This window comes from Neoarius graeffei, chromosome 17 (genome assembly GCF_027579695.1).
Source record: "Neoarius graeffei isolate fNeoGra1 chromosome 17, fNeoGra1.pri, whole genome shotgun sequence".
Lineage (NCBI taxonomy): Eukaryota > Metazoa > Chordata > Actinopteri > Siluriformes > Ariidae > Neoarius > Neoarius graeffei.
The window spans coordinates 27,808,022-27,833,021 of NC_083585.1; the positions used below are offsets into that span (position 1 = coordinate 27,808,022).

The 25,000-nt window shown below is 41.4% G+C and overlaps 1 protein-coding gene across 6 annotated transcripts in view; it reads right to left on the reverse strand.

The window, feature by feature from the left end:
• Positions 1-25,000, reverse strand: part of usp32 (ubiquitin specific peptidase 32) — a 146,726-nt gene that overhangs the window by 66,471 nt on the left and 55,255 nt on the right. For all 6 annotated transcript variants that reach the window (XR_009656865.1, XR_009656863.1, XR_009656862.1 and 3 more), the window contains exons 2-5: positions 23,677-23,804; positions 6,722-6,827; positions 6,024-6,142; positions 251-410 (exon numbers count right to left, since the gene is read on the reverse strand). Coding sequence is in view for 2 of the 6 variants with exons in the window: in XM_060943943.1 (XP_060799926.1) it covers positions 251-410; positions 6,024-6,142; positions 6,722-6,827; positions 23,677-23,804 (513 nt within the window). In the remaining 4 variants the exon portion in view is untranslated. The remainder of the gene's footprint in view (positions 1-250; positions 411-6,023; positions 6,143-6,721; positions 6,828-23,676; positions 23,805-25,000) is intronic.

A 25,000-nucleotide genomic window follows, 5' to 3' on the forward strand; every position in this document is an offset into this window, starting at 1 on the left:
CAGGTGACGTCACGAATCTGGCTCCAGACTCCCTTGGGATTTTTCCAGACGCATTTTGGTATTTTATTTTTTTTCTGCTGTAGACAGTTGGCCTTGTGCAAAATTACCCTTCTGGATGAGTGTGTAAAGGGACATACTTTCATATAAAAAAAAAAAATTGGTCCAGAATATGCCCTTTAAGCTGTTGGTTAATATGGATCAGTACTGCACCCTGATGTCTGCCCTGCCAGTACTGGGCAGTGCCACTTACAGTGTGTGACTCCAGCCAGTGTCTGGTAGAAGGTGGGTGTGTCGCTGTCGTCAGTCAGGGTGACACACACTCCGCCAGAGAGCAGCCAGCGGGAGAAAGTGAACGCCTCTTTGTTTTGTAGAAGCCAATTCTTAAACTTTTCATAATTCACCTTCTCACCCTGCAGAGAGAAACAGAAAGATGGCGTCCGTCAGTGCATGCATAGTTCCACACACTGGGTAAAAGTCAAGAATTGCCTCTACTGGGGTAATTTAAACAAATATATCAAACAGAGTATATTACTTGTTATTGGTCACCAAGGAAGGTGATAAGGGACACATCTTACTGAGGCTGACATTTACTTTAATGAATACATAAAATCACAAACTTTGTTTTGGATGTATTTTATGACTCCTGCTTGATGGAACCAGTACAAAAAACACTTTAGATTTCCAAAAACATTTAATTTTATGCTGGAAAACTAATGTTACAGAAAAATGTTTGTCAGTAAAGAAAGCAGCATATTACATCAGGCACTTTTCAGACAAAAACAATGAAGGCAACTGGGTTTTGGTGCAAAATTAAGAAGCAAGAATGACTGAGAAAGTGTCCAGAAGAACTGTGGCTGGTTCTGTAAGATGCTCAGTAAAAACTACAGCTCATTTCCTTATCAAACTGCACTCATTGTACCCGAGACGACTTTTTTTTTTTGGTAAGCAAAGGCTCGTCTCACACCAAATACTGACTTTTTCATGCATTACTGCTTACTGATCTTTATGGCATTTTTTAAATGTAGAAACATTTAATTTATTTATTTTTGAAGGTATCTTTGCTCTACAGCATTTCATTGCATGTGCCTAAGACTTTCACAGTATTGTAACACACACACACACACACACACACTGGTGCTTGAAAGTTTGTGAACCATTTAGAATTTTCTATATTTCTGCATAAATATGACCTAAAACATCATCAGATTTTCACACAAGTCCTAAAAGTAGATAAAGAGAACCCAGTTAAACAAATGAGACAAAAATATTATACTTGGTCATTTATTTATTGAGGAAAATGATCCAATATTACATATCTGTGAGTGGCAAAAGTATGTGAACCTCTAGGATTAGCAGTTCATTTGAAGGTGAAATTAGAGTCAGATGTTTTCAATCAATGGGATGACAATCAGGTGTGAGTGGGCACCCTGTTTTATTTAAAGAACAGGGATCTATCAAAGTCTGATCTTCACAACACGTTTGTGGAAGTGTATCATGGCACGAACAAAGGAGATTTCTGAGGACCTCAGAAAAAGTGTTGTTGATGCTCATCAGGCTGGAAAAGGTTACAAAACCATCTCTAAAGAGTTTGGACTCCACCAATCCACAGTCAGACAGATTGTGTACAAATGGAGGAAATTCAAGACCATTGTTACCCTCCCCAGGAGTGGTCGACCAACAAAGGTCACTCCAAGAGCAAGGCGTGTAATAGTCGACCAGGTCACAAAGGACCCCAGGGTAACTTCTAAGCAACTGAAGGCCTCTCTCACATTGGCTAATGTTAATGTTCATGAGTCCACCATCAGGAGAACACTGAACAACAATGGTGTGCATGGCAGCGTTGCAAGGAGAAAGCCACCGCTCTCCAAAAAGAACATTGCTGCTCGTCTGCAGTTTGCTAAAAGATCACATGGACAAGCCAGAAGGCTATTGGAAAAATGTTTTGTGGACGGATGAGACCAAAATAGAGCTTTTTGGTTTAAATGAGAAGTGTTATGTTTGGAGAAAGGAAAACACTGCATTCCAGCATAAGAACCTTATCCCATCTGTGAAACATGGTGGTGGTAGTATCATGGTTTGGGCCTGTTTTGCTGCATCTGGGCCAGGACGGCTTGCCATCATTGATGGAACAATGAATTCTGAATTATACCAACGAATTCTAAAGGAAAATGTCAGGACATCTGTCCATGAACTGAATCTCAAGAGAAGGTGGGTCATGCAGCAAGACAACGACCCTAAGCACACAAGTCGTTCTACCAAAGAATGGTTAAAGAAGAATAAAGTGAATGTTTTGGAATGGCCAAGTCAAAGTCCTGACCTTAATCCAATGGAAATGTTGTGGAAGGACCTGAAGCGAGCAGTTCATGTGAGGAAACCCACCAACATCCCAGAGTTGAAGCTGTTCTGTACGGAGGAATGGGCTAAAATTCCTCCAAGCCGGTGTGCAGGACTGATCAACAGTTACCGCAAACATTTAGTTGCAGTTATTGCTGCACAAGGGGGTCACACCAGATACTGAAAGCAAAGGTTCACATACTTTTGCCACTCACAAATGTGTAATATTGGATCATTTTCCTCAATAAATAAATGACCAAGTATAATATTTTGTTTAACTGGGTTCTCTTTATCTACTTTTAGGACTTGTGTGAAAATCTGATGTTGTTTTAGGTCATATTTATGCAGAAATATAGAAAATTCTAAACGGTTCACAAACTTTCAAGCACGACTGTGTGTGTATACATACGGTATATATTATTATATACTTAAGCCACAGCACTTAAATTCTGAAATCTGGTTGGCCACAGGATTTTGTTCAATTTTCTGTAAAAGCAGCTCTGACATTAAATGTACTGGTTCTAATACATTACTGTTTCTATAGCAACAGCTCGTTCACAGGGACTTGTATGGAAGGTGCACAACATAGTAAGGCCATCAATCACCAAATTTAATACTTATTATTGTACAAACATGCTGTGGAATGTATAATGCTCATTTAGCATTTATGGGAGGAGTTTGCAGTATCAGCGCTTTATAACAGAGGGAAAGCTGCTCCCCACCACAGGGGAGTTTTCTGGGCAGAGAACATTTTATAGTTTCTCTAAAACATTACAAGGTGCATTTGTTGTATTCCTGAAGACAGAAAGAAAAAGAAAGAGGCTGGTGAGGGAACAGCTGTTTATAGCTGCTGTCACATAGGCAATAACAGGAACTATTATTTTCCCTAGAACAGGATGTCCAAAAGAGTTTCATTTCTTACAAATAGTGGGGAAACAATGAAATGTGGATGAATTTTATTATTCTACAGGCGCCGTGGATAATAAAACTAAGCAATTAACATCTTACCATGCTCTGTAGCATGTAGAAAATGCTGAGCATGTCCAGGTGACCTTGATAATGGATCAAGATGACAAGAGGAAAATATCTATGACTTTGAAATACAGTTCATTACGGCTGCACAGACAGCAGGAGCTTCACTCAAGAAACGCACAACTGGCTGGTGGTTCAGTCGAAACGGTGATTAAAGTGGCATCTACATTTTGATCTATGAGAAAGACATTGGTAAATTGGATTGAAAATTGGGGCCAACAGCATAAATTCAGTGACAAAGATGCTCGTGCATTAGTCTCTCTCTCTCTCTCACATGCACGCGCACACACTATCCTTGTGAAAACTGTCCACTGACAATTATTAGTGCAGTTAATTAAAGGTAGACGGCCTTTCAGATTTTTCACGTTTAGGTCATAAAAAGAATTTTCCCCAACACCCAATTATTTTTGTTTAGTGGATAGAAAGCTACTGAATTCGAATCACAGACTTCCAATTTTATTCTTTTTAATTTTTTAACAGAACAAATTAATTAATTTAGTGGCCCTAAACTCTCTGATTTTTTCCCCTGCTTCACCATGACCCAATTCAAGCAAGCGATTTCATGCACATTATTTGCTCGGGAATCCCCTCAAATTAAATAACTTCCCAGCCACAGAATGGCCCAATTTGTTTTTTTAAGACATTCCAAAAATAAACAATCACACTAACCAAATTTCAGAGGGAACTAAATTTCACCGCTTTTATGAAATGTAAAGACCGTCTACTTTTAATGATATGTCGATGCCTAAAAATAACCCTAACCTTAGCAGCTAAAAGTAAACCATCAGACACTGTTTTTTAAATAAAAGGAGGGGATTTTTTGCCCTTTTTTTTGGGGGGGGGGACAGATTTGACCAATAGATAGATAGATAATTTGAGACAGACAGATAATTTGACCAATCGCTTGATAGATGGATAGATAATTTGACTGACAGACAGACAATTTGACAAATAGATAATTTGACAGACAGACAGACTTGGATAAATAATTTGACAGAGATAATCTGACAGACAGACAGATAATTTGAGAGACAGACAGACAGATAGATAATACCGAAAGATAGACATAGATAATTTGACAAAGACAGACAGACAGACGGATAATTTGACTGACAGACAGACAGACGGATAATTAGACAGACAGACGGACAGACGGATAATTTGACAGACAGACGGATAATTTGACAGACAGACAGACGGACGGACGGATAATTTGACAGACAGACAGACGGACGGACGGATAATTTGACAGACAGACAGACGGACGGACGGATAATTTGACAGACGGACGGACGGATAATTTGACAGACAGACAGACGGACGGACGGATAATTTGACAGACAGACAGACGGACGGACGGATAATTTGACAGACAGACAGACGGACGGACGGATAATTTGACAGACAGACAGACGGACGGACGGATAATTTGACAGAGACAGACGGACGGACGGATAATTTGACAGACAGACAGACGGACGGACGGATAATTTGACAGACAGACAGACGGACGGACGGATAATTTGACAGACAGACAGACGGACGGACGGATAATTTGACAGACAGACGGACGGATAATTTGACAGACAGACGGACGGATAATTTGACAGACAGACGGACGGATAATTTGACAGACAGACGGACGGATAATTTGACAGACAGACGGACGGATAATTTGACAGACAGACGGACGGATAATTTGACAGACAGACGGACGGATAATTTGACAGACAGACGGACGGATAATTTGACAGACAGACGGACAGATAATTTGACAGACAGACGGACAGATAATTTGACAGACGGATAGATAATTTGACAGACAGACAGATGGATAATTTGACCGATAAATAAATAGACAGACAGACACCGATCGATCGATCGATCGATCGATAGATAGATAGATAATTTGACAGACAGACAGACAGACTGACAGATAGATAAATAATTTGACAGACAGACAGACCGACAGAGATAATTTGACCGACCGACAGATAGATATAGACAGATAATTTGACCAACAGACAGACAGATAATTTGACAGACATAACTTGACAGACAAATAAATAATTTGACAGATAGATACAATTAATTAATTTAAAAAAAAAACAAAAAAAAAACACACACACACACATGCCTTCCGTCCACCCCAAACATACATTCTGACCTCAGAGAACAAAGAGACACTTGACAGAGCAGCAGTAAGTGACCTTGTTGGCATTAAAATGATCAACTGAGTAAACACTTGCACTCTCAGTTGGGCGTTACTCCTATAAGGCTCTCGACTGAACACACACAGGATTATTAAGTTGTAAAAACTACATACTGCAGATGATGAGCTAGTCTTTAAGTTTTCTTTAAAAGAGGATTACAGTGAGGAGAGTCTGTTATTTTATTGTCCCTCAAAACATCTTAATTTTGTTTTGGAACATTTGAGCATTCGTTCCATGTCCTGCTTTCCTCGTCAACCTCTGGCTGATTTCTTGGTAGGTGTTAACTGGAAGAGCAGGAGTCGTTGGAGCTGCTGAGCCTGACCGGCAATTTGACGAGGCGATATTGGCATACGCTGAAGAGTTATGACCTTGTCTGCGAGAAATCAATCACAGAGCTTGCCTAGTGCATCAACGAAAGACTAAAGCAACTTGAAATGTACTGACCTCTAAGAAGCACTTCCTTAGAGAGGGTGGGACTTCCCCATCCACAGCATGGAGCCTGCTCTCTACTTCCTCTCGCACCACGTAGCTGCCCGAGTCACTGGCGAACAGGCTGAAGATATCTGAGGACAAAAAAAAAAAAGATCCAAAGGGGACCGAGTCAATCTCAGTCTCAAAAACACCCCCCCCCCCCCCCCCAACACAATTCTTATCAAAGTTGCGCAGACAGTGGCGCATCAATCACAGTTGTCATGGTGTGATGTGCTGCAGGGACATTAACATCAGTAAGGAACATTAGACTGCACGCTTGCAGAGAAATCCCAGCACTGCCATAACGCACTTAAATGCCTGACTTCATATTCTGTTGGAAGCTGCAGATATCTGCGTTTCTTTATGACACAGAACAGCCTGCTCAGGCTTATTTTAATAAGAAGGCAAGTTTACAGTAGATATGTGAAGATGCTGACTTCAGTCAGGCTGCTATTTTTAAAAAGACATTTTGGCACACCCACTGGGAATCAACTGAGTGCAATCTAACGCAGAGTTCTACGCAAAACAGCTAAATACACAAACGCCTCTAGCTCAATCAGATTTAAAAAAAATTAAAAAAAAAAAAAAAAAGAGTTCATATCAACCGAACAGTTGTTAAGGAAGATATATTTAGGCTACTAATATATACAGATACAAAGCTGCAGATTTACATTTGGCTTTTTCCTCATCGCGTCCTCTCGTCAACAGCACCAGGCCGACAATGAGGTTGTTGAAGTGTAGCCCTTTTGGCGTGCCTCCAAATGAGTTGTAGATCACCTACAGGGAATAATAGAAAAGACACAAGGGTATACAGACTCTATAAAATAATCAGCAATTTGATTGTATTCTGTAGATGTTACAGGTCAGAATTGTAGGTCAGGTGGAATTTTTCAACCTAGGTTAGAATTTTTAACCCAGTTCATAATTTGCTGCTTGTATTAGGGAGACTTACTATATCTAGGGTTAGGATTTGGGACGACTTTGTATTTTAAAGGGGCGGTACGGTGGTGTAGTAGTTAGCACTGTTGCCTCACAGCAAGAAGGTTCTGGGTTCGAGCCCAGTGGCTGATGAGGTCCTTTCTGTGCGGAGTTTGCATGTTCTCCCCGTGTCCGCGTGGGTTTCCTCCGGGTGCTCCGGTTTCCTCCACAGTCCAAAGACATGCAGGTTAGGTTAACTGGCAGCTCTAAATTGACCGTAGGTGTGAATGAGAGTGTGAATGGTTGTTTGTCTCTGTGTGTCAGCCCTGCGCAGGGCTCGACATTAACACTTGTCCGCGATAAGTGATACTTTATGTCGGACAAGTTCATCGTCTCAGTTACTTGTCCGATCGGACAAGTGCCAGAATACGCCGATATTCGGGTTATATATTCATACCTGCCAACCTTGAAAAAATTTTATGAGTACAATTTTACAATTTCATGAGTACCCCCCCCCTCGCGTCAACCTCACCCCAACCCGGCGCGCATGCGCCCCCACAGACCACAACCAGCAGACCAAAAACACACTTTCAATCCAGTTTTATTGATTGACCTTGGGAACATAGTCCAGTTTTGTAAAATATTCCTACTGATAGACTTTGGGAAACTGTTATTGATGGCTCTTGGGAACTTCCTTCCGTTCTGAAAAGCACAACAAACATTAAATACATGTGCAAAGGAAATGAAATTAAACCAGAGCCACTCTCAAAATAAATAACACATTAAATTAATACAGTATGTAAAAAAGGCACTTTCAACACAAAACATGGTATGCACAAATTTCCCATGCAATAGGTTTAGCCTTTTGCATTTTTTAACATGTTGGAAGTATATTGCATTATACAGTAAAAATATTGCATTATACAGTACACTGCAGTATTTTGTAGTATGCCTTTTTCATGTGCAAACTATTGCATTTGCATTCGAAATACTGCATTTACTGCAGTAATACTGTATAAAAAAAGCATTTGATACTGCAGTACCACGCAGGTTTTTTCATAAGAGGGATGACCAATTTTCGACTTCACATCATCTGCAAACATTCTAGGCTACCACTGACATAAGTTACCGACTGCCCTTAAGATGTACAACACGCTACGTTTTGTTGAGCACATCAATAAAGTGGTACTTATCATAGTGATTCAATGAGCGCGCGAGAGGAATTGTAATCAGGTTTCGTTGGTTACCGCATCGAATATGCAACCTCGAGTGACGGCTTCGAAGTTAAATGAAGAACTAGCCTGTACTGTTGGTGTTGTAGGTAAATGCACAAAATAACGGCTAGGAAGCTCTTGAGCAGGGCTTTGAACCAGAATTTTTTTCCTATTGGTTCGTTCCGAACAGAAACGGAATTTTAACGTTTCCGGTTTTGGGTTCCACCATTAAATAGACATTCCCGAACCGGTTAGAACAAAAAAATTTCGTTCCCAGAACGGTTAATTACGTTCCCTGTCAGCTGTTTAACAAATGGCTATAAAATTATGTCTCCGTCTCATCCAGCTTAAGCCAAATGTAGGCTAATTCTATTACAACCTTCATTAAATAAGACAAGAAATAATTCAAAACAATTATTATTTCAAATGTTGGTGATTTGGATTCTCAGTATGTCTTCCCAGCTACACAAACAGAAAAAGTGCCAAAAATGAAAGATAATTCGTTTAGTGTGTTACCAAAGGCTAGTCAGGCCCTATACAGGGCTTTCCACAAGCGCCGGCTGCCGGCCATACAGCCGGCACACAATTAAGTCCAGCCGGCTACTTTAATGACTATTATTTTTGTAGCCCACAGGTTCTAAATATTAATTGTTGATTTTAATAAAATTAAATGTTTATCTAACGGACTGACAATGTCAAACTGAACCGCACTCATTTAAGTTGTGATTCGCGCTGTTTGTACCGATAACCACAAATTCCCCGCCGACTTCGCTGATCCGTGGCCCCGACATGCGGTGTGCGCGCGCGCGCACTCGGCGGAGTTTATTTTGTGTTTAACACCCCCCAGCTACTTATTTGTCATGGCTGGCTAGTATGAGCCTTAGTGGAAAGCCCTGTATGCATTGATAGGCTAACAGAGGTTAACGTCATTTAATGTTCGCGAGCCTCTCATTAACGTGGACAAATATATTGATATCGTGTTTAAAATTGACGTTTTTGAAGAACGATAGACTGCAATATTTACCTCTTATTTAAGATGTGGAGACGTGATAGTAGTCCACCCTCCCGCTCTCTCCATTCAGTCAGCGAACGTCACACAGGAAGTGAACCCCAGCGGGTCATAGAAACTTGCGCAGGAGAAGAATGACTTTATTTGTAGGCTACGGAAACTTTGAGGAACGAAATAAAAACCGGTATTAACCGGTTACCATTATTTTTAATAAGCGTTTCTGTTCCGGACCATAAAAAATAATAAAGTTTCTGGTTTCGTTTCTGTTCCATGTGAAATAGAAAAAGTTCCCGGTTTTCGTTCCTTGAACCGGTTCAAAGCCCTACTCGAGTACACGTGAAACACAACCGTTTCTGTTACAAATATAAAAACGACGTCTCTAACCGACGTTTCAATCCCCGACTCGCTCTAGCCACCTGGCTGCACTCAAGTCAGAGACGCGAAGGAGGAAGGGGAGGGCGTGAAGAGGGCAGAGCCACACGCTCCGGAAGAGGGGCGGGGGGATTGGGCAAAGCGTTCCATTCTGGCTTTGAGTTTTCTCACAGATCAGCGGTATCAACTTCAGCGAGAACTTGACCGAAATGCGAGTTCGGACGATATGCGTACTTTTTAATGTGAAAACGTACAGTCGGACAATGAGGTAAAAACTCGTAGCGGCTACGCAAGATGCGTACAGGTCGGCAGGTATGCATATCAAATTTATCAGTTTATTCACATGATTTCCGAAGCATCTCACTCGACATATTGTTTTGATAAATCGCCGGACGTTTCTATTCGGAAAGAGCGATGTGCGCATGCGCAATATTCCACTTGCGAAACCGGCCAATACCGCTTCGTGTATTTGAGCTGAAAAGTAAACGATCGTTTATGATTGGTTTTAATCGTGTCATACACGTGGATTTGTTGGCGGGATCATTATTTCAACTGTATATTTACGCCGAGTATCTGGTCATTTCCAAATCTTTGAATTGTTTGTGTGGCGGGGTGTGCTGGGCTTGGCATGTGCGCCTGCATGCGTGTGGATTGACAGGGAGTGCGGTAGGAGTGGGGAAAGTTATCTATGAAATACCAAGCTGTCAAATGGCTGCTAATTAGGTTACCGGCTGTATTAATTAACTAATTAGTAATGGGAGTTTAGGGATTTGAAACATAGGGTTCTATAATTTAGATAGGATTATGGATCATTTGAAATTCTTTTTTTTTGACCATTAAATACCATACACTGAATAATTAGACAACAATTAATCAATGGAGGATATATATATTCAAAATTAATAATAAAAAAATGAAAACATATATAAGTTTTAATTTTCTGGTTTTCGATTTCTCATAAATAAATTAATGATTGATGGAGTCCAATTGATGGAGCAGAACTCAAGGGCTGATAGATGAAGATAAATAGAAACTTTATTTGTATCCATTCATCTGTGAGTCAATAGAGGTGTGGAGGTTTTCATAACGAGGTATATTATCTGGTCATTTGAGAACTAGATTTCAGTGTATAATAATCAGTGATTTACAGTATTAATCAGTCAGTCAATTTTGTTATCAGTTGTTTTTATTTGTAGCATTGTTATTTGTTTCTCTTGTCCAAACTAGTGATATCAAGTCATACATTTTATGATATTAGTTTTTGTGGTATTTGTTACTGAACTGCAGAGTACTGATCTGTGTACCGTATATATAATGGTTAGTGTTTCTGGATCTCATAGTACATTTATTTTGTTCTTAAAATTTTATGTTCATAATTTCTACTCTATTGGGATATATTGCTTCTGAACTTCAGCATAATAATTGGTGAATTGTGGTATCAATCAATCAGTCTGTTTTACTATATTTTTGAACTTTTGCTTCAGTATATCAAGTATTGATTACTTTTGATTCATAGATATTATGCATATGTTGTGAATTCGGAAACAAACGCCATAAAGATTGTTGGGTTACAAATAGTGTGTGTTGGTTTTTTTTCTCAAATATTTCTTCGGACAAGTCGACTTTACATTCGGACAAGTAAATTTCCTTTCAACTTGCCCGACAGGACAAGTGGTTTCAAAAGTTAATGTAGAGCCCTGGCCCTGCGATGATCTGGCGACTTGTCCAGGGTGTACCCCGCCTCTTACCCATAGTCAGCTGGGATAGGCTCCAGCTCACCTACGACCCTGCACAGGATAAGCGGCTAGAGATAATGGACAGATTGTAAGGTGTTGAGTTAAGAATCAGAACGTTCAGAGTTCAAATCCCAGTTAAATATGAAAAAAGATTTTTTTTTAAATGCTCATTAGGTAGATAGGAATAGACAAGAGGAAATACAAGGTATGGTGTCGACAGAGAGACAAAAGAGGTGATGGAAAATCCCTTTTAAGAATTTTAAATATTTCAAAATTTTACCTAGGTTGGAAATTATGAACTAGGTTTAAAATAAAAATATTTAACCCAGGTCCAAAAAATCACCTAGGTTGAAACTTTTTGACCTGTAACAAATACAGCATATGAAACATCCCATGAGTTACAAGATGGAAGCAGGGTGCAATTTTTTGTGCCACACTATTTTACCCAACGTTTTCACATACATGAGTGTTTCTGATTCTGAAATTCAGCCATGTGATCCTGGCATTGCTACTTAATCCGGCTTGTAAATATTCTCTGGGCTGACAGCTGGATCTCGACTCGGCTGATGTGTGTAGTGCAGCAGGCGGTAGGATTCAGAATGAGAAGCATGCACCAATTAGAGCATCTAGGTCCAGAGCTCCACTGTGAAGCACCATAAACCATATGGAAATGTTTGTTTTGCAACAGTCAATAGAGAGTAGAGATTTTTTTTTCCCTTTCTCTGGTTGTTGTACAAGAAGAAGGGGGGGGACCAACAAAAAAAAAAAAAAATTCTGGTGCCCTCTACATAAGCAGTCTACTGAACACACTAATTACATTACTGGCATTTAGCAGACACTCTTATCCAGAGCGACATACAACATACCCAGAGCTAGTCTGGCGAACGCGACTTCAAAGCTCTGTGAGCATTTGGTCTGGCAAAGATATTAAGCCCAACCGTTTCCCAAAGGCATGGTTGACCCGCCACCCTGAAATGCCTCAGTTTGCTACTGGTCGAAGCCAGAAAAGGCTGTGACGAAGCTTAAACCAATCACATCACTCTTTCCTCTGACGTATGTGACGCGACGGAAACTGCTTGAGTAACAGGAAGATGATAAATACCTCCAGGGCTGCTCTTTGCTCCGTTTTCAATGAGAACTTCCCGTTGAATGCTTTCAATGCAGCATCTACCGCTGTGTCAAAGGCTTGCCGCTGCTCCATGTTCGTAATGTTTCTAGTGAATGAAGCGCTTCCGGCATAGATTCTGTAAACCAGGGATGCCATGGTTATGGCCCGCGGGCCGGAAGTGGCCCGATTGGACATCACATCCGGCCCGTGGTTGATATGGGAGAGCCATTTTTTAATTAAAAAATGTAATAAAATAAACTTTTATCTAATGGTTTTTTCCTTTAAAAATTCAATCTGACGTTTTATTTTTACTCAATTTTCGTGGAATTATTTCAGTTTGTCTTTTGCTGCTGCCCACCTCAGCGTGTGCGTGTGCGCTGACTTTGCACTTTTTTGCTCTCCATTCACGACGGACGCTTCCGAGGTGCCAGAGGTGATGCAAATGGAACTGATTGAACTGCAGTGTTGCGCGACGTTGAAGGACAAGTACACATCTGTTGCAATCGAATCATTCTACAAATACTTGCCGCCAGAGTACCCAGTTATGACGGCATTTGCAGGCAAAATATTGTGTATGTTCGGGACAACATATTTATGTGAGCAGGCCTTTTCTGTGATGAATATTAATAAATCGAAACTGCGTAATTGCCTGACACACGAACATCTCAATGACGTTATGAAAATAGCCACGGCCCAGAACCTGTCCCCCAATGTCGACAAGCTAGTGAAAGTTAAAAGGTGTCTAGCTTCGACAAGTAAAATGTAGCTGAAGTAGGTTTGTCTTCCCATTCATCATATTCCTGTGTGATATGGTTGGGAGGGAATAAAATGGGTTGGATTTTACTGATGTATGCTGTACAGTAGGCTAATGCCATAGGCATGGGTTTGTGAAAATGTGGGTTGGAGTTGTATGACTGGCAAAGGAAACGTGCCATCTGTTGTTGAGCCAATGTAATGTGAGGTCATATCTGGCTTTTTTCAAGAACCTTACGTTTTTCTACTAAATATTAAGTCACTTTGCTTATTTGTTGGATTGCTTTGTTCTGGCACTTATTTCTGTGACTTGTTTAGGAGTGTTTGGCCTTGACTTTTTTAATTGGCCTAATTTTGGCCTAACAATGCTTTTATGTGTAAGCCTTCAATAAATATGATCAAAATAATTTACAGTTTACTCGTGTTATTTGTAGAAAATGTGTTGGCATTGGCACCTAGTCTATTTTGTTGCATTTCTAATTTATAAATGTGGACTACTTGCATGGATATGTCCGTGTCATATTTTCAAAGGGTAAATATCTGCTAGGTAATTGTATGTCTCATTGTGAGGCTATTGTGGTGCCAATACAATTCCTTTTCGATGTGTTGTTGGCATCATTTTAAAAACAGTATATCCATGTGTTGAGTTACCTAAGGTGTAATTCGGCCCCCGAGGTCCCACTTAAAAAAATCTGGCCCCCTAACCAATTTCACCCTGGCATCCCTGCAAACAATCTATGGCTTCCGGTCGCGGTTCTACTACGTCAGTGCCTTGAACACGCCTCTACCCAGGGCCGTTGGAGATGCTCAAAGTTGATTGGCTCCTGATTTTTCGGGAGCTTGGAAGAGCTATAGATAGCTTGCCTTGCCAGACTAAGCTCGCAACAGGCCCTCGTGTTGCGTCACACTTAGGATGGGCGGGCCCAGGCTAACCCAGAGCAGCCTGGGGAACAGTTGGGTGCCTTGCTCATGGGCACTTCAATCTAGGGATGTTAATTGATGACCATTTGACCGATGGTTGACCGAATCAACATCAACCGGTTAAAATTTTTTTTGGTTGTCGGTTAAAAAAAAAAAAAAAAAAAAAAAAATCAATCGTTTTGAAGCTGCTGATTTTGGAGTGGAGAACCTGGAATTCTGTGTTGTAAACGCTTGGGGCATGCCATGCGGTGTAAGGACGACAGCTGACAAATCAGAAACACCCATTCAGTCATGTCCCGCCCTCCCACCCCAGTTGAAGACAGCTGCCACTCGGCGAAAGAAAAGTCTCAGTGTTGGATTACATTTTACAACGATGTTAACCAGGTACGTAACATCAAGGAAATTCTTGACTATCAAAGAAACAAGAACACGGCGCATGAATGAAGTCGATGGTTGATTAGTCTGGTGAATATTAATGTCAATGTAATAATAATAATACACAAGATCTGAACTAAAACCTGGTTACTCACTGATGTTACTTAGCATCAGACAGTTGCTATATTAGCTTAGTGGCTAATCAGCTCAGCTCCAGCTATCCCATTCCCAATGGCTGTGCACAATTAGCAGCCATGTAACCGTAATATCAGTAGCTGGAAAACAATTGCAATATGAGGTCTCTGTGGCTCACTTCGAAGAAAAGTGTCTAGTCCGTAGCAGTATGCAAGATCAACACACAGCCTACTGCAGTTAACTGGAAACACCAGGGGCCGTATCGCTAAAACGTCCTATATCTTCAATGAAAAGTTAAGATGGGACAAGTGGATGATAGGACTGTTTTCAATAGGCTACTCAATGCAAGCACCGGTAGTGACAGAGCTAAAGCTTGCCGCTTAGAAAATGACGGCAATTTATTGAGAACATATTCACACTGATATTTTTAATGCCAAGTTGCAACTTAGCAAAAGTGCGTGCCCCTTGCTGACACGGCCGCAGACACAGACCCGGGTGGAGAAGGACAAGGAGGAGGGGTCTTCACGCTTCTCACGATGTCTCTAAGGTGGAGCCATTTGTCCTCCGCTCCAATACAAACCCCTCGACATCAGTGCCGCGTTTGACTAAATGTTTTGCGCTGTAGAAAAGGTAATGTGAGTGGAGGGGACTGAATGTGCGGATGCTCGCGGTTAGATTTAGAATAGATTCTAATAATTCCAATTGAGCAATTCCAGCGTTATGGACGTGACACTTGAACTCAAAATGGCAACAAATGACCCAGTGCATGTTTTATTGTCTCCCAGTATTTAAACAGGTGTTGCATATTTTAAGGCTGTACCATACTGGAGAAGTGATAGAACAAGAACAATTCCCATAGTACATCTAGGGCATGCCAGAAAACGCCAATAAAAGATGCGTTATGGATGTGACAGAAAAAGTATCACTTTTCTTGGGTGACTGTACATTTTTATCAAACTCTGTGAAATCGTAAACCTAATGTCGAAATGGAGATATCCATTTGATAGAGGGGTCCAAGGTGAATATTAAAAAATCTTTGTTTAAAATATTTTGTATTTCATGCAGAGTTTCGGAAGGAAAAGTCAGCGTTATGGATGTGACGAAATTCCGTTATGGATGTGACGCGTCTGAAATAGACATGGCATATGTTTAGAAAATCAGCAATTTAACCACCATAACCCTTTGAAAAACTCTCTAAATATCAGCTAAAACTATCAAAGTTCTTAAATAATATTTAGGATGGCTATTGTTTTGCTGTTTTGTGGATTTTAGCATACATTTCTGTGGCTTGTGGCAATAATATAGAATTGTACATGATCAAAGTTGATTTTAGCTTGGGGTTTACATTATAAGAAAGAAAGACTGACAGTGACATATTAGGTTGGTTACAAATTGGTTCAACTTATTCACATCTGTAAAATACAGGCCTAGGTGAGATCTCTGGGAGTGGTTTTGATGTATTACATGTTGCTTTATTTTTGCATGGTGAGGTTGACATTTACATGGAATTGCCCAATTCTAGAATTTTAAACTCATAGGTTAACCGACTTATGAGGCTCTGTGGTCGGGCAAGATTTTTTTTTTAGTTTTCGCCATCCCTATTTCAATCACTCCTGCTGGTCCAGGGAATCGAACCAGCAATCTTTTCGTCCCAAAGCTGCTTCTCTAACCATTAGAGCTATGCATGGCTTAGCCTGTTTGTCCTAGAAGCCTGGACTAGTGATTCACCCAAATATCAGCATGTTTTTGGGAACGGTGAGGAATCAGGAGAACTGAGAAGAAAACGAACATGGACAGAACATGCAACTATCCACACAAAGAGTAACCAGAGTGAATCGGGGACGCTGGATCTGCGAGATGGCAAAGCTACAGCTGCGCCATTGTGCCCTCCTAATAATAGTACTGAAGTCTCGAAACGTCTGAGAAGATTGTTAGTGCTGAAGTGGTGTATTGGTGCGAGACTGCTGCATGAACCAGTTTCTCTTCCTTTATCCTACAACTCGAAGGAGCCCAGCCCCAGGACACAGGAGAGGGAGTGCGTCTCCTGCGTGCATGTGCACGTGCGCATGCGTGTGTTGGGAGGACAATGTCCACAGCGCTCCAGTCAGCTCTGAGCAGGAACTAAAGCAATTCCAGGAAAGAAAGAACAACTGCTTATTTTGAAATCCCTGTTTGAAAAGAGATATAGCTGTGTTAAGATATCTAACACTAATACCTCAGAAAAGGTACCGTGCAAATCTGACAAAAACAACTGAACAAAGCTGAGGCTTGCTGGGGGAACCCCCCCCCCAAAAAAAAACAAACAAACAAACAAACAAACCAAAAAAAAAAACATGACCACGAGATGACCCAGTAAACTTTAAAACTGCACAATCACCTGCTGAAATGATGGACGTGAGCACTTTATAAGTCTGCCATGACAGAAGGCAGGAAAGTGACGAGACGTGATGGCGTTCATCACCATGGCATTTTAAAAACCAGTAGGTGCGGTTGGGTCGCTGCCAGTGCCTAGGTGTCAATGCAGCTAAATGAGACTGCTTTGGCTTCCTCATGCTCGTTTATCTCTGTGATGGAACGAGCTGCAACCCCTCACAGTCACCGCTTACTCAGACACCGGGTGAAGTGTCACCCTGTGTCTCGAGGCTGGAGATCAACTGTCTCACATCCTCTTCTCACAGAGCAGTTTAGTGAATGCGTGCGAACACAAGTGTCCAGGTGTTTGAATAAAAAAAAAAAAAAAGTGACAAAAAAAGTTAAACGATAAGAAAATTAAGGCTTGATTTTCTGCATTGACGGTTTCTTCTTCTTTTGACCCTGCCATTGTATTATACATGCTAAACAGATACACAGATTTGAATGACGCGTGGAAGTGTGCTTGAATCACAGCCCAGCATTAATGTACTTGTTAACAGAAGACTTGTTTCATAAAATCATCTAGCTGTCTAGGCGGAGATGAACTCAAGGTTTCTGAAGCACTAAATATATCTCTGCTGCTACAGTAGAACACTATTTGTAGCCGAGAGCTGGTTTTTTTAATATATATATATATTTTAAAAATCAAATAAAAATCAGCAACATCTCGATCTTCTGCAGCAAAGAATGTTACGGTTATTCTAAAACAAAATGTCCACAGAAAACATCCTCAAAATTTTAAATCACAGCTAAACGTTTAAGGAGATAACCTGAGGTCGATATGCACATTACAGTAACTGTAATCGGTTCTCTGGAGCATTGTTCTTCATCGGCCAGATCAAAATCCGCAAAAACAATGCTTTTAGATCGAGGTTCCTCTGACAACAATTGACTGTAGCAGGAACTGGAGCCTGCCAGGCACAGAACTTGAATGAACAAAATCCTTCCGTTTTGTATGATGGAGCCTTTATGACATGATTCTGAACGAGCAAGAGAGAGAACGAACGAGAGAGAGAACGAACGAACGAACGAACGAGAGAACGAACGAACGAGAGAACGAACGAACGAGAGAACGAACGAACGAACGAGAGAACGAACGAACGAGAGAGAACGAACGAACGAGAGAGAACGAACGAGAGAGAGAGAACGAACGAACGAGAGAGAACGAACGAACGAGAGAGAACGAACGAACGAGAGAACGAACGAACGAGAGAGAACGAACGAACGAGAGAGAGAACGAACGAACGAGAGAACGAACGAACAAGAGAGAGAACGAACGAACAAGAGAGAGAACGAACGAACAAGAGAGAGAACGAACGAACAAGAGAGAACGAACGAACAAGAGAGAACGAACGAGAGAACGAACGAACGAGAGAACGAACGAACGAGAGAACGAACGAACGAGAGAACGAACGAACGAGAGAACGAACGAACGAGAGAACGAACGAACGGACGAACAAGAGAGAGAACGAACAAACAAGAGAACGAACGAACGAGAGAGAACGAACGAACGAGAGAGAACGAACGAACGAGAGAGAGAACGAAAGAATGAGAGAGAGAACGAACGAACGAGAAAACGAACGAACGAGAGAGAGAACGAACGAACGAGAGAGGGAGAGAGAAAGAGAGAGGAAGAAAGAGAAAAAGAACGAGAGAGAGAGAGAGAGAGAGAGGAAGAAAGAGAGAAAGAACGAGAGAGAGAGAGAGAGAGAGAGAGAGAGAGAGAGAGAGGAAGAAAGAGAGAAAGAACGAGAGAGAGAGAGAGAGAAAACCCCAAAAAACCCTTGTAGGATGAGGTAGACGAACCTGGAGGAGTTCTGTTAACGGACGGCACGGTGGTGTAGTGGTTAGCGCTGTCGCCTCACAGCAAGAAGGTTCTGGGTTCGAGCCCCGTGGCCTACAGGGGCCTTTCTGTGCGGAGTTTGCATGTTCTCCCCGTGTCCGCGTGGGTTTCCTCCGGGTGCTCTGGTTTTCCCCACAGTCCAAAGACATGCAGGTTAGTTTAACATGGGGCGGCCTTGAGCTGAAGTGCCCTTGAGCAAGGCATCGAACCCCCAACTGCTCCCTGGGCGTTATAGCATAGCTGCCCACTGCTCTGTGCAAGCATGCGTTTCACTGCTTTCGATGGGTTAAATGCAGAGGACGAATTTCACCGTGCTTGAGCGTGCGTGACAAATAAAGGTTTCTTCTTCTTCAGAGTCGGCTGAGGCAAAACCTGTACCCAAGGTTGAGAGCTACAATTTGCATCCAATTCCGTGCACACACCCAAAAAAACACCCCTGTATTGTTTTAACCAAATTTTCCTCCTATCTGAGTTTTACCCACCTATCCTTGCTCTCATCTAAATCACACGACAGCTACCGAATGGGGAAGGTGAGGGTTATTGCTCATGCTTTCTCCGAGACTCATCAACCACCGCAAGCGACTGCTCTCGCTACCTTACAGTACAGCTGGAGAAGCCGCGATCTGCCTTAATACTTAAAAACAGTTTTACTACGATAGCTGAAGACTATAATTCCCGTAATAACTTTCAGACGTCATGAACAGTTTTACAAGTAGGTCAATCAAGTCTCCATCAATGAACAGCTTATAACTTCAACAAAACAGACTTCATGTTAAAACTATCATGAACTTCCTGGTTACACAATGGCACTTTGTGACCATACAGGACACGCTTTACAGAAGGGAGTTATTTATAATCACGCTACCTGTTATCACCCAAATGAGGATGGGTTCCCTTTGTGAATCCGGTTCCTCTCAAGGTTTCTCTCTCATGTTGTCTCAGGGAGATTTTCCTCACCACCATCGCCTCAGGCTTGCTCATCAGGGACAAATTATTAATTCATATGTTTAAAAGTGCTGACTGCAAAGTCATCTGAGATTTTATTTTATTTTTTTTGTGCATGGCATTTCCCTGTGTCCCGCAGGACAGTGTCATTTTGACGTGCTGAGGGTCGCTTTTCTCCGTTTTGGGACCTACCTCTTGAGGTAAACAGACAAACAGCCAAACACGAGAAGCTTTAACTAATTAGTATAACTGCGTCACACCAAGATGGCGACGCGTGGAAAACATCGTGACTCTGCAGCAACCTCGGAGAGTTTTGAGTCGCAGGGATGTCATTTGTGGTTGATGTTCGCGAACAGATCTGTGAAACAAAAGACGAATACGTCTTCAGTTACTGCTTGTGTGTTATCGTTTCTTTCTCTGTACGATCGAAACATTAGGTGTGTAACTCCATGCTTGCAACTGCGGAGTTGCGCTCATGCAGGTCTAATGCTAAGATAGCTAGACGCTAGCTAGAATGAATGATTTAGTGATCTGTCCAGAAAAACGACACGTCATCGAACCTTGCTCTATCTTGCAGTTGCACTCACTAGGCAGGCTTTCCTTTCCTTTTCTGCTGGCAGGAGAGTGGCGTCTGCCACGTTTGCCCACGCCGACTTGTTTTGGTTAAAAGTAGCTCAAACATGCCACACGGTGGTATTGTTACTCACTTGCTTCAGCAATTTCCGGAATCGTAAAATGCGGGACGCTTATTATCTCGGCAAAACGTTTACACAAAGGATACGCAGTGTGTGCAGCAGCGAAACATCTCGAAACCCCAACAGCAATCGAGAAAAAAAAATAAATTTACCCAGAATTCAACTTTGCAATCAGAACCTTTATTTTTCTGTAAAGCTGCTTTGGAACCATGTCTATAATTAAGTGCGCTATAGAAATGAATAAACAGACGATCTGCCCTCTTCCACATCCATTCAAACCTGCAATTTCCCAAAGATAACACTATGCTGCGCCACTCAGGTGGCTAAGATCACCATCATCTTGTCCCAACCTTGACATAGAGGTGTGGACAGGACTAATCTCGCCTCCCCAAAAAAAAAAATCCTCCTCCCACCCATCCGCGAAGGAATTCTGACCAATCCCGACCGGTCCTCGAGTTATTTTTAACCGTGTCTGCCTACAAAATTTCCTAATAAACCTAAGTGGTTAATAAACGTGGTGCATCTAATATGCTCCCAAGTTCTTCAACATGGCCTTTATTTGTCCTCCAAGCTACATATCTGCCTGCAGCTCCTGCCTGCATGGGAGTAAAAATGAGAATAATGATGATGCTCCCATGACTGGAGTAATGCACATTTCTACCCTGAGGTACGCCAAAGCTACGGAAGCTTAGAACAGTCGTGCTTGCAGGGGTTTTTTTTTTTGCACTGCCATTTTCTTGTGATAAAGAGAACATTATTGCATTATCTCAAGATAAAGCCCGGTTTCCATAATAAGTTAATCTCTCTCATTTCCATGAGATAACAAAGCTCGTTTTCTTGTGATAATGAGAATTACTTACACAAGTTAGAATTTATTAATAATTAATTATTTTTATATAGCCTACTTAGTTATGTCTTTTTTAATTCAGGGTTTTTTTTTTCATTCATTCATGATCAGCAGTTGCGACAGGTGGTGTGTACAAAGGGCAGGGACTTAATCAATGTGAGCTTTTGTCCCACGCTTACTGGGAATTCCTCATTCATGGGGAATAAGTGCAATCCTCAGTCCCAATCAGGACTGGAATTCAGCGGATTGCCCGCGCCTCTCATTATAGGGTAGGCACATGCTGATCTGATCACTGTAGCATGTGTGTAGCTCCGGACATCTAAGGGCATCACGTGCGATTTCACATCCATTCAGTTTGCTAATAAAGAATGAATGAATGAAAAAAAAAATAAAATAATAATAATAATAATAATTACCTAAAACAAAAGGAATCAATTTTTTTTTTTTTTTAAGATTTTTTTGGGGCTTTTTTCACCTTTATTGGGGCTTTTTTCACCTTTATTGGATAGTACAGTGTAAAGACAGGAAATGAGCGGGATAGAGAGAGACGGGGAGGGATCGGGAAATGACCTTGGGTCGGAATTGAACCCGGGTCCCTGGATTTATGGTATGGCCCCTTATCTACCTGAGCCACGACGCCCCCCCCCCCAATTTTTTTTTTTTAATTATGAAATTAGTTATTCACCAAGCTTGAGGCAGATAATAGTTTTAATATAAATACACCACTGATTGATTTAAAAAAAAAAAAAAATTCAGTGGCAAAAGAAGTGTGCAGACTTGTCACTTATCTATGCCGACTCACATAAAAAACACTTGGTTTTGAAATCGATAAAATAATCACAATTCCACCTTACTTTTGAATAGTTTTAGACCAAACTTCATAGCATCTTTATTGCTTTGAGAAACAGCATTTTCTTTCATCATTTGTAATTCTTCCTCACTTACGGTGACGAAGCGATTGGCCGCTATTTTCCCGAGTCGCTCGAGGTGATTATCGACAAGTTCAGACTATTTCTTGATAAATCAGCAAGTGCGATGTTCAATAATCACCTCCATATTTATACTATTACTAATTAATAAATAACTCATCACGAGAAAACAAGCTTTGTTACCTCGAGAGAACTGCAATTCTCTCATTATCATCACAAGAAAATGGCATGGAGGGAAAAAAAAAAATAAATTACAAGCACGGCCGTTCTCGGCTTCCATACAAAACAAGGCCGTGAGCGCAGCTGAAACACTTTTAGAGACAGAGTTTTCGAGGCGGTATCTGGTTCCAGCAATGTTCCTTTCAAGTCTCTGTGTATAACGCTTTAATTTGCCATTTCTCTGATTTAAGACGAGGCTTATTCTATGCTGTCAGCATCCTGGCTTTGAAGTGGACCGTTTTGTTTACAGACGCCTTCCTGGCGATCACAGTGCTGCTTTCTGAAGCACGGAATCAGACAGACAGTTCAGGCATCAAGGCTTCCGTTTTGGACACACCTTATGTTTGGTCAGCAAATTCGAAAAAGGAAGTAAAAGTCCCTCTGAACAATAGCGATGTGATGTGAACTCCCCCCTGCATTTTTAACTCTGTTGAACTAAAAACAATGGCGTCGCATCAATGCGTCATGCAGTCTGCCTGTAGACGGCCAGCAACATGACCAACCATGCAGCAGTTTCAGATCTAATTACAAGCTCCTGGGCATTAAGGGATGCAATCTGAAAGCTGAGCATTTGAGATATGAAAGCCTTTCGTCACGGAAAACCGAATGCTCGCTGTCTTCCTAATGAGGAACATCATTAACTTGCAGATGGCTGTTCAAGGCAACTTTGAGGGGAAAAGAAGATTTAAAAAAAAAAAACCCAGGGTCTTAAAACGCAGGATGATTTTGATTCCAACTTTGTGCGAGGCACGTCTCCGTGGCAAATCCAACACGAACATCATGACCCTTTTTAACAGTCAGAGATGACACTTAAATGAATGGGATGAGCACAAATGAGTGCCACAGTGAAGACAGTGTTAAAATACAATCTTTCCAGATCAGCAGATGGAAGGTCAATTCTATTCTTAATGATTACACTAGGAAAAAAAAAAAATCAATTGAAAAGGTGTAATTCTGTTGGTGATCAGGGCTAAACCCTGGAGAGCTGAAGAAAGCAGAACAGTACCATGGGACAGAAACATGGAGAGAATACTCCGCTAAAGGCCAAGATGACTCAAACAGGAAGTTTGCTGTTGACAAAACATTTACAGCAGTGACGAACCAGAAAAGTGGTAGGCTGAAAGAATAAGTGGGCTGGCCAGTAAGTACATTCAGTGCAGAGAGAGCTGCGATTGTGTGTTGGAGCTTGGATTACCTCTGCAACCTTTGGTGGAACGCCATCTCCCAACACCTCTTTGTAGAAGCACTGTTGGGTCATGTAGGCGGACAGGCCACTGGTTCTCTTAAAGGCATCTTTTAGCCGCTTGAGCTCCACATCAGTCACTGTGAACAGACAGACAGGTACATTTTGAAGTGTTTCATCCTTCTGGTACAAAAAAAAAAGACTTGGACAATGCAGACTGTTTCGGATTCGAATACTAATATATTATAACACAAGGACTCGAGTGTTTTACTGGGAAATATACCACTCATATTTTTCATACGAGCCACATCCGGGACACAGAGGACCAAATCCACGACATAAATCTCTACATGTCACTCGTGAGGAAATCGATTAACTGTTTCGATAAATTTGGGTACTTTTTGTTTGTGAATGTGTCTGTCTAATAAAAAGAAAAATCATACCGAGGTCTTGAAAGTACTGAGCGAGGCCCTCTGGGCCGAGATCAGTATTCAAGGCCGAGGTCACGGTATTTCACCATACGGACCGACCTTAAAGTGCCATTCCACCATTGGATGTATTTTTTTGGCATAAAATACAATATATTTTATGACAACATGACTAGACAGAGAAATCTTTTAGCTTCAAAATGATATATCAAACAATTTGACAACGACAAGTATATTAATTTTGTGACCAAAGTCACCTACCCTTTTAATTTCCGCGCGGTAGTGAAACGTGATGTCATCGGCAGGTTCCCCTTCTTGTGTACACGTGGCACAGATTATCAGCAATGGCGGATAGAACGCGATTGTCAGCTTCGGAAAAGAAGCGAAGGAAAATAGCAAGTGATGCCCAAAGGAGACGGTCGATGGTGAATATCGGCACAGCAATCGACAAGTGGAAATCGCGTTCTATCCGCCATTGCTGATAATCTGTGCCACGTCACACGTGACGTGGTACACAAGAAGGGGAACCTGCCGATGACATCACGTTTCACTACCGCGTGGAAATTAAAAGGGTAGGTGACTTTGGTCGCAAAATTAATATACTTGTCGCTGTCAAAAAATGATGTTTGATATATCATTTTGAAGCTAAAAGATTTCTCTGTCTAGTCATGTTGTCATAAAATATATTGTATTTTATGCCAAAGAATACATCCAATGGTGGAATGGCACTTTAAGCTGGTAAATTTTTTTTCCTTTACCAAATTGTAACAGAAAACGAGAGTGCCCAAAAGGGGAAACCGAGCCGAGCCGCCATTTTTAATCCTCATTCACGGCTGTAATGCAAATGGCTTGCTCCTCGGTATACAAGTGCACTTCCATGGCAGGAAAAAAAACTACATTTTGCCGCC